The following is a 16489-nucleotide window of genomic DNA, read 5'->3' as shown; positions in this document are numbered from 1 at the left end:
TGCCCTGTCCTGCACCATTGAGGCCCTGCCCTGCCCTACACCCCATGCCCTGCCCTACAGCCCTGTTGCCCTGCACCCCTATGCCCTACCCTGCACCCCTTCCACCGTGCCCTGCCTCCCTGCCCTGCACCCCTGCTGCCATGCCCTGCACCCCTGCTGCCCTGCACACTGATGCCCTGCCCTTTCCTACACCCCTATGCCCTGCCCTGCACCATTGCCACCTTGTCCTGCACCCCTGCGACCCTGCCCTGCACCCCTGTGCCCTGCCCTGCACCCCTATGCCCTGCCCTGCACCCCTGTGCCCTGCCCTGCACCCCTGCTGCCCTGTCCTGCACCATTGAGGCCCTGCCCTGCCCTACACCCCATGCCCTGCCCTACACCCCTGCCGCCCTGCCCTTTCCTACACCCCTATGCCCTGCCCTGCACCATTGCCACCTTGTCCTGCACCCCTGCGACCCTGCCCTGCACCCCTGTGCCCTGCCCTGCACCCCTATGCCCTGCCCTGCACCCCTGTGCCCTGCCCTGCACCCCTGCTGCCCTGTCCTGCACCATTGAGGCCCTGCCCTGCCCTACACCCCATGCCCTGCCCTACACCCCTGCCGCCCTGCCCTTTCCTACACCCCTATGCCCTGCCCTGCACCATTGCCACCTTGTCCTGCACCCCTGCGACCTTGCCCTGCACCTCTGTGCCCTGCCCTGTACCCCTATGCCCTGCCCTGCACCCCTGTGCCCTTCCCTGCACCCCTATGCCCTTTCCTGCACCGCTGCTCTGACAAGCTGGAGGTTGGAGGTAAGTCACTTCTGACTCCTCTAATCCCAAACCAAAGTCCTCTCCAGGGACTGGAATCCATGAGTCAGTAGGAGAGACTCTTGCTTTTAATGCATTTGAAAGGGTCATCCGAGAAGCCTTGAGCAAGTGTAATTTGATTTAAGAGGCCACACTGTATTTCCGAAAGCAAACTGTGCATTGTTGAAGAATGAGGCATTTGGATTAAAGGATCCTTGGCGTCGGCCAACCCCAAATGTTCCTGAGGAGGAATTTAAATCCCAATTTCCACACGGCTTCCCTGGAAGCAAGGGCTCACTTACGCTCACCACTCTCAATAGCCACCGTAACCCTAACTGAGCAGGTGCTGTGCCCCAGACGCCCTCACGCCAGCTGCATCGTGTCCCTTGATCCTCGCGGCCGCCCATGGGCGATGCTCTTGCCGCGTCAGGCTCGGGAAGACGGCAAGACCTTCAAGGTCATGTGGGGAGCCGGCCGTTCCCAGGACCAAGCTCAGAAACGTGGCACACCTCTGCCTGTCAGACGTCACGGGGTCCGTCTGCTCCGGCCGCTATGACAAAACACTGCCGACCGGCAGCTTATGACGGCAGGCATTTGCTGCTCGTGGTTGTGGGGCTGGAAGTCCGAGAGCAAAGGCACTGGTGTGGTCCAGCCCTGGGAGGTCCTGTCTCCCGGCTTGTGGCCCGCGAGGAGGCACGACGTCAGAGCATCTCCGTTCTACAGACAGAGCACAGGTCCCCGGAGTAGGGACTCGCTCAGGTCTGGGCCTTGGCAAAGGGACAGCCCCAAAGAGCAAAGTTTGGATGCCCTTTTGCTGTGGAAAAGCATGCACATTTTCCCAGGGCGCCTGGGTGCCTCAGTTAAGTGGTGGACTCCTGGTTTTGGCTCAGGTCATGATCTCACGGTTCGTGGGATCGAGCCCCCGTGTCGGGCTCTGCACAGCGAGGAGCCTGCTTGGGGTTCTCTTTCCCTCTGTCTCTCTCTCTGCCCTTCCCCAGCTTCACTTGCTCTAGCTCAAAATAAATAAACATTAAAAAAAAAAATTTTTTTTTTAATGTTTATTTATTCTCGAGAAACAGAGACAGAGCATGAGCAGGGGAGGGGCAGAGAGAGAGGGAGACACTGAATCGGAAGCGGGCTCCAGGCTCGGAGCTGTCGGCACAGAGCCTGACGCGGGACTCGAACTCACCAACCGTGAGATCATGACCTGAGCCGAAGTCGGACGCCCAACCGACGGAGCCCCCCAGGCGCCCCAATAGATAAAGTCTTTTGAAGAAGCATGCATATTTTTCTGAAGCTATCCGCACATAGCCGGGGTGGAGGAGAGAGGGAGGGCAGACGGAAATGGGAGAGGGTTAGGGGGGCCACGTGGGGCTACTCTGCTCCCTCACCCTGTGCGCGCCCCTTCCATCACTCTCCTGCTGGGGAAGAACATTTCTGCAACAGCGAAAGGTCTGGTCTGGAGCCGGGCGCCTTGGGACGTTTGTTAGCCCGGCTGCAGAGCAGAGAGCTGACCCATCCTGCTGCGAAGCCTCCTCCCGGGTCCCTTCCTTCCGCCGTCCATGCATGCGGGCTCGAGGTCCTGCGGAGCTGGGACTCACGGTGTCTATTCCACCCCCCGGGAAAGAGCAGCCTCTTCCCCATGGGACGGTGCTCTGTGACCCGCAGCTGTCACCAGGGCGGCTTCTTCCCTCGGCCACGACGCCCGGTTCTCGCCCTCAGTCCCGATTCTTTGTCCTTCAGAGAGCTGACCGTTTGTGGCCCCTCCCCGCGGCCCCCCACACCCTCTGCTCCTCCTCTGGAAAGTTCCATGCTGCTTTCATAAACGTTGCCTCAGACTGGCTTGCATCCAGACCGGGAGGCCACGGCCACGTGTCCTCTCAGTTGCCCAGCGGAAATGGGGTCCGCTTCTGGGAGTGGCGCTTTGGAGACCCTGGACGGGACGGCCCTGCAGGCAGGTCGCCCTCTGAGCTGAGCTCGTGGGTTTTGGGGGCCCCCCACACATTACTGCTTCCTTTCGCCCATTAAGGGAAGTCACCATAACTGAACTGAGGACAGCAGTCTGGTTTCTGCTGAATTTAAGTCATTGATCCGGACACGGGTTCACGGATTCCAACATGGCTCAGAAGGCCAGGTCTGCAGGACCAGGTCTGCTGCCCGATGCCCCTCCCTCCCAGAGCACACGCTCCGCCTCCAGCCCCGCCTCCAACAGATTAGGACTCTGCCTGATGGGGGGGGGGGGGGAACTCCGCCTCAGAAACCTTCCCAGCCAGCTCTACCAAAGGGAGGTGTCGTGTCTGGAGAAATCGAGTACCTGGATGCCACATCCCCACTCGCTCGCGTCTGACTCTGCCCCTAGGCAGCGAACGGGAACTTTCCTGCACCTGGCGGGGCGGCGCTCGGGGACTCACGTCTGAGAGCCGCGGATTGTTTCTGAAAGCCTGCCTCTGTTTCTTCTCCGGGACCTTGTTCGCTGTCAGATTTAGCACCAACACCCTGGGGTGCTGAGTCCGCTACTGATAATATTTATAAATATACCTTGGCTTCCTCTCCGACCCTCAGACACCCAAACCATCACTGAGAGCCAGAGGGAGTAACTTCGTGTCCTTCCGGAACCACCCATGAGAGCCATTTTGCACACTGGAGGAGTCACTGCCGTGAAGTCCAAGCTCCCGGAGGGCGTCGCGCCCGCTCCCTAAACCCGCAGGACCGGAGCGAGATGCTCTCTGTGAGCGCCACGCCCCGCGCATCTGAATGGGGACGGAGCCAGGAGATGCGCCTCGGTGCGGCCACCCACTCTCCTCCTGGCCGCCAGATTGTAGATGTCGTTAAACCGCGCACAAGGAGCACACAGGCCAAACCCCTGTGGCCAGGATCAGAGCAAGCGGGTTGGAAAGCTCGCGTCTTCCAACACTGCCCGAGAGCTAAGACGGCAGCTTCACCCCAGTCACTTGGCAGGTGTCCCAGGATGGAACCTGGGCACAGAGGAAGGGGGAGCTGCGTTTGCCAGAAGACCCCAAGCGGGGCCCGGTCCCTCCTCCCCAGCGCTGTCTGAATCACGCCCAGAGCCGCACGGAGCTGAGTGTGTGTGTGTGTGTGTGTGTGTGTGTCCCTGCCCGCTTCCTGGGCTCAGCCGTCAAGCAGACGTAGAGCTCCCTCCCGGACCCCCATTTTGTCCCTGAGAGTGTGCACTCTCCAACGCCCGGCGGGTGGACACGGGGACTTGTTCGAGGCCACCCGCCCTTCGCGGTGGGAAGGGCTCCGCAAGGTCAGGGTCATGCCAGACGCTCCCGTGCCCTGCTGTCCTCCCTTCTAAAAGCCGAGCTGGCAGGTGGGAGCAGAGGGCGCACGGGGCCCCGCCGCGGGAGACGCGGGAGACGACGGGCTGCCCAGGGGCGCTCCGCGAAGCTCGGGGGTCTTCCTTGCTGGATGCTCTGTGGCACCGAGCCTCCCCTCCGCGGTTCGTGCGTTCACTCCGTCTTAACAGAAACACGAGCTCGGGCGTCTCAGGCGTCAGACGGACCTGGGAGCACGCGGAGGGGTCTGTCACTTACACGCTGGGCCGCCAGACGGGCCGCGTCATCTCCCCCAGCCTCGGTTTCCTAACTCTGAGGGTGGGGATACGGCACGGGGCTGCTGGCCTCGCCACCTCCTGCTCCAGGCGACGCTCCTGGCGGGCAGCGTGGCGCAGGAACCCCCCTTGCTGGTGTCAGCCCCTGTTCCTCGTGTGTGTGTGTGTGTGGGGGGGGGTCGCCCGAGAGGTGAAGGGACGGGTGTTTTCGGGTCCCACCTGCTGCCCCCTCCCTCAGCCCCAGTGGGAGCCGCACTGGCCAGCGGAAGTGGCCCTGCCGTGGCAAGGACCCTCAGGCTGCCGGCTTCGGGGTACGCAGGGCGTCCTCGGTGCTTTTTTCCACCGCCGAAAATCGGTTCCTGTCCCTGTCAGCCCGGCTCACGGTTGCCATATGCGTCTAATTCAGTTTAGCTTGTAATTAGTTTTGTATTACTTTACACGGTGATGTTAATACTGATTACAGGGCCTGATAACTTTAGTAATAAATACAACCCAAGGCAGAAAATTACCTTTCTTTTTATCGGGGAAGGCTGAAGTCAGCGCGGGGAGGAGCACATTGCTTTCGGACTTGAAGCAGCCGTCAGCGAGGACGATCTACAGCTTGATGCCCCCCCCCCCGGGTGTCACGGCGCCCTCCTGCCCGGAAGGCGGCCACTTGGGAATCCAGAGGGCTCCTCTCCGGTGGCCTGCCAACCCGCCGGCCGCCTTACGTGACGTGTGTCGTGAACTGACCGGTTTGGGACGAGACCCCAGTGCTCCCGAACCCCCACCCCGCCTCCGCTCGCACTCCAGCGTCCAGGGCACCCGTGGGGGAGTCCAGGTGAGTGGGGTCATTGGCCCAAGGTTAGTCTAGAGCAGGCCACACAATGGGGCTGTTGCAGTCTAGTTACATCGGCTCAGGGAGCGGGCTGGGTTTTCTAAAGCGGGACCGGCGGGATCTCAGGAGGAGAGGACGGATTTGAAGTGATGGGTCCCGGTGGGATTCTGGGGGCTAACCCCCACGCCAGCTGCTCTGTGACACCCGCCCTGTCCGTCCACAGCACCCCCACCCCTCCCCAAAGGGGGCCGGGGTTTGCTCTCATCTGGGCTCCGGCTCCCGGCCCGGCCGTGCCAGCCACAGCGACAGCAGGCCACAAGGGCACTCTGCTCATTGTTCACGGCCGGAAGGCCGTCACGGGTGTGCGCGTGGGGGGCGCACGTCCTTAAGAAAGGCCAAGCCCGGCCTGGGGCTCGCGGTAACAACAGAAGCTCTGCGTCTCTGTTGCAACAAATCCCATTCCTCCACACACCCTCCCTCCTGCCTTGGCCGGCCTCCCTGTAGCCCCTCCGCCCCCCTCCCCGCCTGCTCACGGCCGGACGCTCGAGCAGCCTCAGGACCGAGGCCGCCACCTTCCCCGACGCTCAGCCCCGCTCCGACCCCAGAGCCCTGGGCCCACACGGTCTCCTGCCCCTTGCAAAGCCTCGGGTCCCACAAAGCCTGTCGGCCCAGACGCCAGACCACAGGGCTCGGACGCGACCGCACCCTGAGCCCAGGTCTGACTGCGCTAAACCCGACCAGCTGGCGTCCGAGAACAGCACGAGACGGGGAGGGCGAGTTAGCGACCGAGCAGGACAGGGTCTGTGTGAGGCCACCTCTTCCAGAGTCATCCGGTTACGAACAGGCGGACGTGCGGGCTGAGAGGTTAAGAGCTTCCCTCAAGGTCACCTCGATGGCGCCTGGTGGGATTGGGGTACGAGCGCGGGCAGCTGGGGTCAAGGTCGTTGCTGCAGAGCCCCCGCTCGTTTCACACCTTCGTATGCAGGCAGCATGCTTCTATCGGTGGACCAGGTAGGCCTGGAGCCCAGGAGGCCCCACAGCCTGACTCCCCCAAGAGGGAGGGGGCGGCTCCCCCGTGCCCCGCTGGGACACTCCCAAAATCCTTCCCAGGAAGCACGAAGCACCAGCCTTTCTTTGGAAATCACGGAATAAGGCCAAGAAAGGCCTGTCTGTCTGAGGACAAGCTTCACCTGGACCCACCGGCCTGGCACGTAGTAGGCCGTCCGTCACTGGTTGGCATTCGGTGGCGCGGCTCATCATCCGCGAGCTGTCGGGAAAACAGGTGGCTCGGCCACGCGCTCCTCTCCCCAGCCCGGCCGCGAGCACCCTTCAAGCAGCGCGGGTACCAGCCCCGCGTTCCTGACTCGCTCCCGCTTCAACGCGGGCTAACCCGCGAACGCAGCGGCCCTGGAGCCCTGTGGGCACGTCCCTGGAAAGGCCTCGAAGGGGGGTGTGTGTGGCCATGGGGGCCACTTACAGAAAGTGGGAGAGAAACGGAGGGGGGGTGTGGGGGGGAGACAGACACCTCGCGGCTCAGCCGCCGGTGCTCGGCCCGCCCTCTGTTTGCTTATCTCAGCCACTGACGAGTGCACTTGGCTTTGCTCATGACACCTGGCTGCCTAGGGCTGGATTACTTTGGGATCAAGAGAGCAAGACTTCGGAGCGTGGTTGTGCCAGTAGTTCTCAGACTGACCGCAGCCCAGCCCTGGCCCACACCTGCTCCCCACTCCACTCCCCGCCTCACAGGTTACTGGTGGCCACTCTCTGACCCTTCACAGGCTGGGAACAACCGGGAGCGAGCTTACCTGGTTGAGCCTTTGTTCTAAGATCCCGCCGGGATACGGGACGATCGGCCTCCCACAGGGGACTCTCTAACCTCCCAGGGAGGGAGGGGCCGGGCCTCCTGGCTGCACCGAGGGACACAGTCCCCTGAGACATCCCACCGCTCAGCCTCAGAAAACATCAGCCCCCCTGGCTGGCCCAGGGGAGGGCGCGGTCGTGGGGCGCTGGCCTGGGTCCTGAAGGGGACCCGGAAGCAGGAGGAGGAGGAGGCAGGTGTGCGTGCACAGGGCTTGGCTGACACCCCCCGGGGGCCGGAACCGGCAGCGTGGCCGGGCAGACGCCTTCGCCACCGAGACAGAGCTTCCGGCTGAAGTCGGACCGAAAGTTTCTTCCAAGAACGGGGGATCTTTACACAGACCTGAGGAGGAGACCTCTCGAGGAAAAGCCTGCGTGGTCTGGGAATGGAGACTCGGGGTGCCTGGAAGCGAGGAGGCCGTTAAGGCTCGGAGGGCGCTGGGGGCGGCCACGTCCAGGGCCACGGACAACCAGCATTCTCTCTCCCAAAATGTCTAAATAAGGCACACGCTACTCACTACCTGCCTGGCTGCCCACGTGTGCTCCCGTCTGTGGAGTGTAATTGTGTGAGTGTGCACGTGCGTGCGCGTGTGCAACTGTCCATGCTACACCAGCCTGGCCTCGGCCAGGCTCTCCCCACCGCCGAGGAAACTTCTCTCCCGGAGACCACGAGGCACCTCTCTAGGGGACCCGACCGCCCGATGGCACTGGGGCAGGGGTCTCTGAGGGCGGCTGGGACAGGACCCTCGCGACGCTGGGGTGGGAGCTGCGTCTCCCGGGCAGAGCCAGGGAGCCGGCAAGGGCTTCAAGGCAGAACAAGGGAAGACTGTTCCAGAGCCTTCTCTTCCGTGATCCTCCTCTTGCCCTCTCTTCTCTCTTTGTTTCCTCTTTTCTCCTGAGATGGAGGGAGGCGGAGGGAGGGAGGGAGGGAGGGTCAGGGGCCGCTGGGGGCTTGCGGCAAGGTGCTGGCGGCCCCGTCGGCCCCCTGGACCCGCAGCTCCAAAGGGCCAGTGTCTCCAGCTCCGAGCGTGGCACGGTGGCACCATCGAAAGGGCATTTTAATGTCACCCCCGAGCAGCCTGGCTCCTGAAGCTGGCAGCGTCTTCCCAGCACCCCGCTGCCAAGGAGACACCCCCATTCCAGCGCTCCCAGACAGCCCTCTCCTCCTCCCAGACCTGCCAGCTCCGAAACGGATTTTTAAGATGGAGAATACCAGCCAGAGACGGGCTTTCTATTGATACGTTGCTCGGGGGGGGGGGGGGGGGCAAGCGAGCCCGCTTCAAACGCCCAGCGGTCCCCACACGCGCACACGGCCCTCGCTTGGCACTCACGCTTCACGCCGCGCATGTGGCCACAACCCCCCAAGCCTCCACACTGAGTGCACAATGCGCCCAGCCCTGCTCCCGCCGCCTGTCCTTCCCGGTCTGGCCTCGGACGCACAATTGCCACCCCCTGCTCGGGGGAGCCCCAAGGGCAGCATTACACCCAAAGGCAGAGACACAGGAGGCTCCAGAATAGGGGGGTGGGGGTGGGGGGTGGGACTCAGAGCTTCGGCTGGAAATGCCAGGAGCTCGGACACCCTGCTCTGTCTCCCCCGCCCCGGTTGCCACCATGCCGCCCTCTGAACTTCTCAGGGCGGTGGGAGGCTGGGGGTCCTAGGCGAGAGGGGCACCCCCTCCCCCCGCGGCGCTGGGCCGGCGCTGGGGGTTCCGCGGGTGGGGGCGCACGGCGGCGGTCTCCGTCGGCCTGCACCCCTCCCTCCCAGCCGGGTGCGCGGCGCTCCGGCCCCCTCCCCACCCGGGCGCGGAGCTGGGAGCCGCTCCCCGACTTGGCCGGCCCCGGCCCCGCGCTGGGCGCTCCCTCGCTCGCAAGGAGGAAAATGGCGTTGGACGCACGTACTTGAGTGAGTTCGGTGCCCATCAGGACGAGGAAGAGGAGGCTGAGGAGCTTCCGGGCCGGTTGCATGTCTGGCTGCCACCGCCGCCGTCCTGGCATGTGCAGGAGCCCCGGTGCTGGCGCCGGCGCTGCGTGGACGCGGACGCGGACGCGCTCCCGGCTCTGCTGGCCCCGCGCCTTCAGCACCCGGAGCCTCCGCTCTGCATGGCGAGCGCGTCCTGCGCGCTGTCCCCGCTGTCCCCGGGCGGGCGGGGCGCGGCCCTCCGCGGCCCCTCCTCCCGCGCTCCCCCCCACCCCCCCCTCCCCGCACGGGCGCGCCTGGGCGGGGGGGTGCCAAAAGTTTGCGAGGAAGGCGGCCGGGTGGCGCAGAGGGACCCGCGCGCCACGCTCGCGCGCGGGAGTGGGGAGGGCGGCGGCGGCGGGGAAGCAGGCTGGGACAGGATGTGACATCAAAAAGGCGGGGGAAATTTAACTCGGACAGAAGAGTCCATCCTGGCTGGCGGCAGCTGCGGGAGGCCCCGGACCCCCTGGGGTTGGGATGGGAAAGGCAGAGTGGGGGTGGGGGGCCTGGCCGCTGGGGGAGGATCTGCAGGCGGGCTTCACATCTCCGGGAGGGACAGAGATGGCAGCTGAACATGCCCTTGGGGGTCACCTTTTAATGAGACAGAGCAACGCTCAGACCCAGGAAGGATGTCCCGGGGGTGGGAGTGCCGGTTGGGGACAGAGCCTGCAAGCAGGGCGACCGGGGCTCAGGCCTGTCGGCCCCGGGGTGATCAGTGTGGGGGTGCAAGGGGAACGGAACCTGTGCTGGGGCCCCTGTCCCATTGGGTGTGGGGGTGAGGACGCGTCCTTGTGTTCACGGTTGTGTGCGGGGCGGGGGAGTGGGGGGCACACGCCCTGTAAGGGTCCCCGGGGGTCTGCCTTGTGTTCCTCCTTGTCCTTTTACATGTGTTCCCGCGGAAGTTACGAGTCCCAGACCAGGGCGGCTGGTCCTGGGGGCCACATTTTCCATTTAAACGCTCCCTTCTGGGGAGGAGAGTCTCCAGGCACCTGTTTTCTGGGAAGTGAAGGTGGCCACAGGAGTTTAGAGGCGTCTGTCTGGTCTCTGTCCCATTGTTTAGTGGTCAGCCTTTTGGAAATAAACTCTGTGAAGGAGGCTCCAGGCCTCTGTGAAGGAGGCTCCAGGCCCGAGAATCCCAGAATACAGAGCGGCTGGGGGTGGTCCGGTCCGATCTTCCCACATCGCAGAGGGGGACAGTGTTGGGGGGCAACTGATGTGTCACCCAGCAAGGTCCAGAGCAGGGGTGAGCAGGGACGAGCGGGGACTCCCAGCCTGTCCCCGTGCAGCCCCCTGACGGAGGAGGCACCCTGTGGGCACCGGCTCAGGAGCTGGGCTCGTGCACCTTGGGAGGAGAAGGTGGAGGAGGGGCTGTGCCCTCTGGGCCCTGGTGAGAGCTCCTGGGGTAGGTCGTCCGGCAGGTTGGGCCCGAGTACCCAGAGGAGGTGGCCCTGGGAGAAGATGCGAGGCGAGGTGAGGCCCTGGGGGCTCTTTGTTCTCTCAGCCCCTCTTCGGCTTTCGTTGGCCTGAGAGTGAAAGCAAGCTGTTTGTGAGCCCCTGGCCCCTCCGCTCCCTGGAAGGCTGAGAGAGGCTGCAGGGGTGGGGGGTGGAGAGAAGGCTGCTCGGGGAGCTGGAGGGGCCAGTGTCTTGTCCTGGCCCTTCCAGGGGGAGGCTCTCCGAGCCTCAGTTTCCACTCCTGTAGAATGGGAATGAAAGATGCTCGTACCAGGGCCTCCTAAGCGCAGTCAGTTAACCGTCTGACTTCGGCTCAGGTCATGATCTCACGGTTGGTGGGTTCGAGCCCCGCGTCGGGCTCTGTGCTGACGGCTCGGAGCCTGGAGCCCGCTTCGGATTCTGTGTCTCCCTCTCTGTCTGCCCCTCGCCTGCTCATCCTCTCTCTCTCTCTCTCTCTCTCCCTCTCAAAAGTTAATAAACATTAAAAAAAAAAAACCTTTAGTAAACTCGGAAGGACTAGGGGGAGGCTCTGAGAGTTCACCCAGCACCCTCCGTGCCCTGGGCGTACTGCCTGAGCGTCCCCTTCAACCTCCGTGTCAATGCCCTGGGGCTGCTGCCGGTGTCCTCGTGTGCGGAAGAGGTCAGGGGCTCAGGACACGGTCGCGGGTCAGGGATGTGAGCTCCAGTCCTGGGGCTTTTCTTCCTGTGGAACAGAGAGGCTAGGCTGTGTCGATTTCCTCAAGTAGACCGAGACCTAAGGTCTGACCTGAGCAGGAATTGTTTTTATTTTCAAAACCACACAACTCTAATGACCCAGCAAGTCCACTGTGGGGTGTGCTCAAAGGGACGGAAAGCTGAGTCTGGAACAGGTCTGTCTACACCCAAGCTCACCACAGCATTATGCACAGTGGCCAAGAAATGGAAACAACTCAGCGACAGAGGGTGGACCAACAGGGTAGTATATCGGGTGCCGGCATATTAATCGGCTTTTCAGAGGGAGGGGGGAGCGCCTGGGTGGCTCAGTTGGTCCAGTGTCCAGTGTCTGACTCGGGTCATGATCCCAGGGTCATGGGATCGAGCCCTGTGTCTGGCTCCGTGCTGAGCAGGAAGCCTCCTTGAGCTTCTCTCTCTCTCTCTCTCTCTCTCTCTCTGTCTCTCAAACAAAAATTTTTAAAAGGGAGGGGATTCTGACCCGGGCTTGCGAGTGAGCCCAGAGAACACAGTGCCAAGAGAGGTAAGCCAGACCCAGAAGGACGACCCTGTGGGATCCACTCCCACGAGGCCCGAGAGGAATCAGGCCGTAGAGACAGAAGGCAGAGCAGAGGCCACCCGGGGCCGGGGGACGGACGGCGGGGAGTAATGACTTATGGGGACACAATTTCTGTGTGGGGCGATGAACAAGTTCCAGAACTGGAAGAAGGTAACGGCTGTGCGACATCATGTATGGGATTAGTGCCACCGAGTTGGACACGCGAAGATGGTGAAGGGTCGACACACGCACGGCTTTGAAAGTAACGATGCAATCTACCAAAAACCCGTCGAATCACACGTTTCCCTGGGTGAATTGTACACTACGTGCAGTACATCTTGGTAAAGCAGGTTTTTTTTTTTTTTTAATTTTTTTTTTCAATGTTTTTTATTTATTTTGGGGACAGAGAGAGACAGAGCATGAACGGGGGAGGGGCAGAGAGAGAGGGAGACACAGAATCGGAAACAGGCTCCAGGCTCCGAGCCATCAGCCCAGAGCCTGACGCGGGGCTCGAACTCACGGACCGCGAGATCGTGACCTGGCTGAAGTCGGACGCTTAACCGACTGCGCCACCCAGGCGCCCCAGTAAAGCAGGTTTTTTAAGATGACACGCTGATCAGAACAACAGAAGCCGGTGCCCAGAACCGCCAGTGTCGTCCCCGGGGGCGGCCATCCGCCTGTGCGGGTTGCCAACGCCAAGCGCCGACCCGCCGGCGGGGTGCGGGCCACGGCGAGGGAAACGCCCGGGACCGTGCCGGGCACACGCGCACACTCTCAGCGGCTGGACACAAGCAGGAGGGATAAGCAGGCACCGATGCGTAAGGATGAGATCATCCCCCACATGCTCTGCAGCCTGGAGGTATCAGATCGGACCTGAACTTGACAGAAGGCTGGGAGACCAAAGTGGAACAGAAGAAACAGGGAACTGGAAGCTCGCTCATCACCGTCCGAGTACACGTGTCCTGGAAGGACCTGCTAATCGGGAGAGAGAGAGAGAGAGGGAGGGAGGGAGAGAAATCCCTGTTAGCTGTTGGGTTGGATGTGTTTCTATCCCACGTTGCCATTGTGACCCCATCGGACACATCCTGGTTTTATAATATTTCTGTTGACTCTTGCGTCAAAGTCCCCTTGTGACCTGGTCCTAGCTCTGGGTTTTGTTTTTAATATTTATTTATTTTATTGGGGTGTGTGTGGGGGGAGAGAGCGCATGTGCCTGGGAGAGGGACAGAGAGAGAGGGAGAGAGAATCCCAAGCAGGCTCTGTGCTCTCAGTGCAGAGCCAGACCCGGAGCTCGAACCCAGAACCTGAGCTGAAATGAAGAGTCGACGTGTAACCGACCGAGCCACCCAGGCGGCCCCTGGGCTTCTCCCTTTGACTCTCCCCTTCGGGGCTGAAGTCAGGTGCAGGGTGGCCACGGCCAGCGGCGCTGTCACACGTCTCTATGCCGACTAGCGTAGACTCTAGTCTTCCCTCCAACCCACTTGGGAATCGGGAGCCTCAGAGCCGCGGCTCCAGGTGGAGGTGGGTGCGGAATCTGGCGCCGAGGGCCCTGCCCCTTCACGCCAGCCGGGAGCCCAGGGGGTGTGGTGCCGTGGGGGCGCCACTCTGCTCCTTGGCGGGTGCGGTGGGATCTGGGTACTCCCCCTCCGCTGCTGTCCTCCCCATGGAACTGGCACCACCAGCGAAAGCCTGCCGAGCTCCTGCCGAGACCCCCTCGGGAAGGCGAATCGATACGCTTCGCGCTCCTTTAAGACAAGCCTCCTTCTGCTCATTACAATGTGACAGAGTGGTTGCCAAGGCAACGGCACTAACTCTCCCCTCTCCTCTCTGCGAATTTCCTAGCAAATGGGGCTGCACCCACGCAAGGTGTCGGCCGCCTGTGCTCAGAGCGGGCAGGCTGCCCGGCTTCGCCTTCATCCGGGCACGGAGCTGAGGGCCCACCGTTCCTTCCCAGCCCCTCCGGGCCCTCGATGGCTTTGCTTCATCTGACTCCGGGGAGTGACAGGTGTTGACCGAGAGCCCGCTATGTGACAGGCGGGCCAGACCCACGGCCTCCCCGGGGTGTGGTCACCGGGCGCCGAGCCACGGTGACGGGCTCTCACCCACCGCCCAGGGTCGGCTTCCCTCGCCAGTTGCTGGCCTTTGGGGAGGAAAGGGGGCTGGCCCTTCAGGACCACCCGGCCTCCCTCCTGGACTGGGTGTCCTGTCACCGGGAAGACGCCGGTCACGACAGCACAGACCACACTGCCGCCACCATCCCTGGCCCTGCTGGGTGTCTGGCCTGTGCTAAGGGCTTCGGTGTGCCTGCCACGGAGTCCCCGGGGCCTCGTGGGGGTGTGGTGCTCCTGCCCTTGTCACTGTCTCTCAGCAGAGCCCCTCCCCCAGTCCAGCCGGGGTTCTGGGGACCACCCTGGGGCCGCTCTCCGTCTCCGGGAAGGGCAAACGAGCGGCCTTCCACCGGGGAGCTCCTGTCCCACCCGTGCTGGACCGGATCGTGCACAGCACAGCCTCGCCGCAGGAGCGTGCTTGGAGGGCGCGGGAGAGGTGCGGCCAGGGTCCGCGAGGCCTGTGGCCACCGAGGCAGAGGCCTCTGGCCCTTTTTCCATCTCGCTGCTGCAGCTCAGAGACAGTTTGCTTCAGATCCGTGTGGAGTCACTTTGCCTTTCTGTTGTCCCTTTCGCGATGATTAGGACCTCCGGAAATGCAGAGCAGATGAGGGGACAGCCGCGTCCTTGCCCCGTGCCCAGCCTTACGGAGACGGCATTCGCCACAGCGAGGATGCTGACGCCATTTAGCGTCAACCGAGAGAACAGGAAGCTCCGGGATAAGAACAGGAGTGCTGTGCTGCTTTGGGGTCGTGGAATTGGGTCTGGGGAGCCGCCGCCTGGTGTCCCCCCCGGCGGCAGAAGCCAGGGGTCCCTGTCGGTGAACTGCCCACGTTGGTAGGAAAGGCATACAGGTGGTCTCCCAAAGTGACGCCTGGAGACAGAATGCCCTTCCACGGCCCACTGGTCTCGCAGTGTGCCGCGTCACCACCTGGGAAACTATCTTTGGCGGGATGTCCCACTTTTCATCAAGAGCACAGAGGAGCACAGAGGCTGCAGTCTCGTGTTTGGTAGTTCAGTCCCCGTCCCCCAAACACGATGAAGATTTGGTCCCAACATAGAGCCTCACGCGCGCGGAGGTTTTCCGCAGGTTCACAGAGCCTCCCTCTCGGTTCTCTTTATCCTTCGTTGGCCGACGGTTTTATTACGATTGGAAATTTAATTCTGTCCAGGAATTTTTTTTCTGTGTCCACTGAAAGGAGCATCTGGTTTTCCTCCTTTATACTGTTAATACGGGTCAACTGCATGAACTGATTTTCAAATGTTAAACCGTCCTTGCTTTCCGAGAGAAGCCCTCCTTGGTCGTAACGCATCGCCCCTTCTCCGTGTTGCTGGCTTTTCTGAGCTGTTCTTATGCATCCTTGTCCCCGAGGAATGTTGGTTTTCAGTGGCTGTTTGTTTCGTTTTGCTGGCCTCGTACAAGTTGGGAAGTACCCTCTTCTCTGTTACTGACAGGGTTTGCGAAATCTGACGTCACTTCTTAGACAGTTTGATAGAATTCACCAGTGAGACCGTCAGGGCCTTGAATTTTCCCGGTGGGAAGGTTTGTTTGTTTTTAATTTAAAAGCTCATTAAAAAAAAAAAAAAAAGCTGTAGAGATACACAGACTTTCTCTTTCCTCTAGTGCGAATTTCGGCAACTGGTATCTTCCAAGGGATTTGTCCCGTGAACCAGAGTTGTCAAAGCATCAGCGTAAAGTTATGAGTGAAACTCTCATCAAATTTTTAATGTTGTTGAATGTATTGGCATGAAGATATTTGTAACACTTTCTTGTGTTCTTAAGATCTGAAATAGCAATTTAAAAAATTTTTTTTAAATTTATTTATTTTGGAGACAGAGCATGAATGGGGGAGGGGCAGAGAGAGAGGGAGACACGGAACTCGAAGCAAGCTCCAGGATCTGAGCTGTCAGCACAGAGCCCGACGTGGGGCTCGAACCCACGAACCGCGTGATCATGACCTGAGCCGAAGTCGGACGCTCAACCGACTGAGCCACCCAGGCGCCCCTGAAATAGCAATTTTTTGACTGCTGATATTGATCGTTTGTGTTTTTCTTGTTTTTTGTTTTTTTTTGTTTTTTTCCCTCGGTCAGTCTGGCTCCGATTTGGTCAACTGTGTGACTTTTCAAAGAATCAGCGACTGGCTTTGTCCGCATTTTCTGGTTTTCGTTGGTCCCCTGTTTCTCTGGTATCTTTTCTTATCTTTATTCTTTTCTCCAATCCACCTGGTTTGAGTTGATGTTTTTTTTTTTAATCTTGAGTTAGAAACTTTGGTGTTTGATTTTGGAACTTTATTCATTTCTGACAGAAGCCACTTGAAGCTATGGATTTCCCTCTACACCCGGCTTTAACTGCACCCCATAAGCTGTCACCTGTTGTGTTTCTGTTATCCCCTCGGGGTGAAGTAGTCTCTAATTTCCATGGTGAGGTCCTCCCTGAGCACGCGTTACTTAGATGTTGGCATCCATATGTTTGGGAGTTCCCTAGGTCTCTCACTGTTGATTTCTGGTTTAATTGCTCTGTGGCCAGAGAGCACACTCTGTCTGACTTCGATTCTTTCACACTTAAGTGTATTTGCTCCGTGGCTCAGAATGTGGTCCGTCTGGTGAGCAGATCATCTGCACTTGGGAAGAATGTGCATCTTTTAGTTGTTGGGTTTAGTGTTCGATATCAATTTTGTCAAGGTGATGGATGAT

At 61.0% G+C, this 16489-nt stretch overlaps 1 protein-coding gene across 1 annotated transcript in view; it reads right to left on the bottom strand.

Moving 5' to 3' along the window:
* Nucleotides 1–9027, bottom strand: part of OLFM1 (olfactomedin 1) — a 36019-nt gene extending 26992 nt beyond the window's left edge. Inside the window, exon 1 of the mRNA XM_047093884.1 lies at nucleotides 8932–9027. Coding sequence (XP_046949840.1) covers nucleotides 8932–9027 — 96 coding nt within the window. The remainder of the gene's footprint in view (nucleotides 1–8931) is intronic.
* Nucleotides 9028–16489: the final 7462 nt, after the last annotated feature.

This window comes from Lynx rufus, unplaced genomic scaffold (genome assembly GCF_022079265.1).
Source record: "Lynx rufus isolate CCGP_SWC_20201006 ecotype Redwood Valley unplaced genomic scaffold, mLynRuf1.p SCAF_36, whole genome shotgun sequence".
NCBI classification, from domain to species: Eukaryota; Metazoa; Chordata; class Mammalia; order Carnivora; family Felidae; genus Lynx; species Lynx rufus.
The sequence above is the reverse complement of the archived record's forward strand: the minus strand, read 5'-3'. Positions and strand labels throughout refer to the sequence as shown.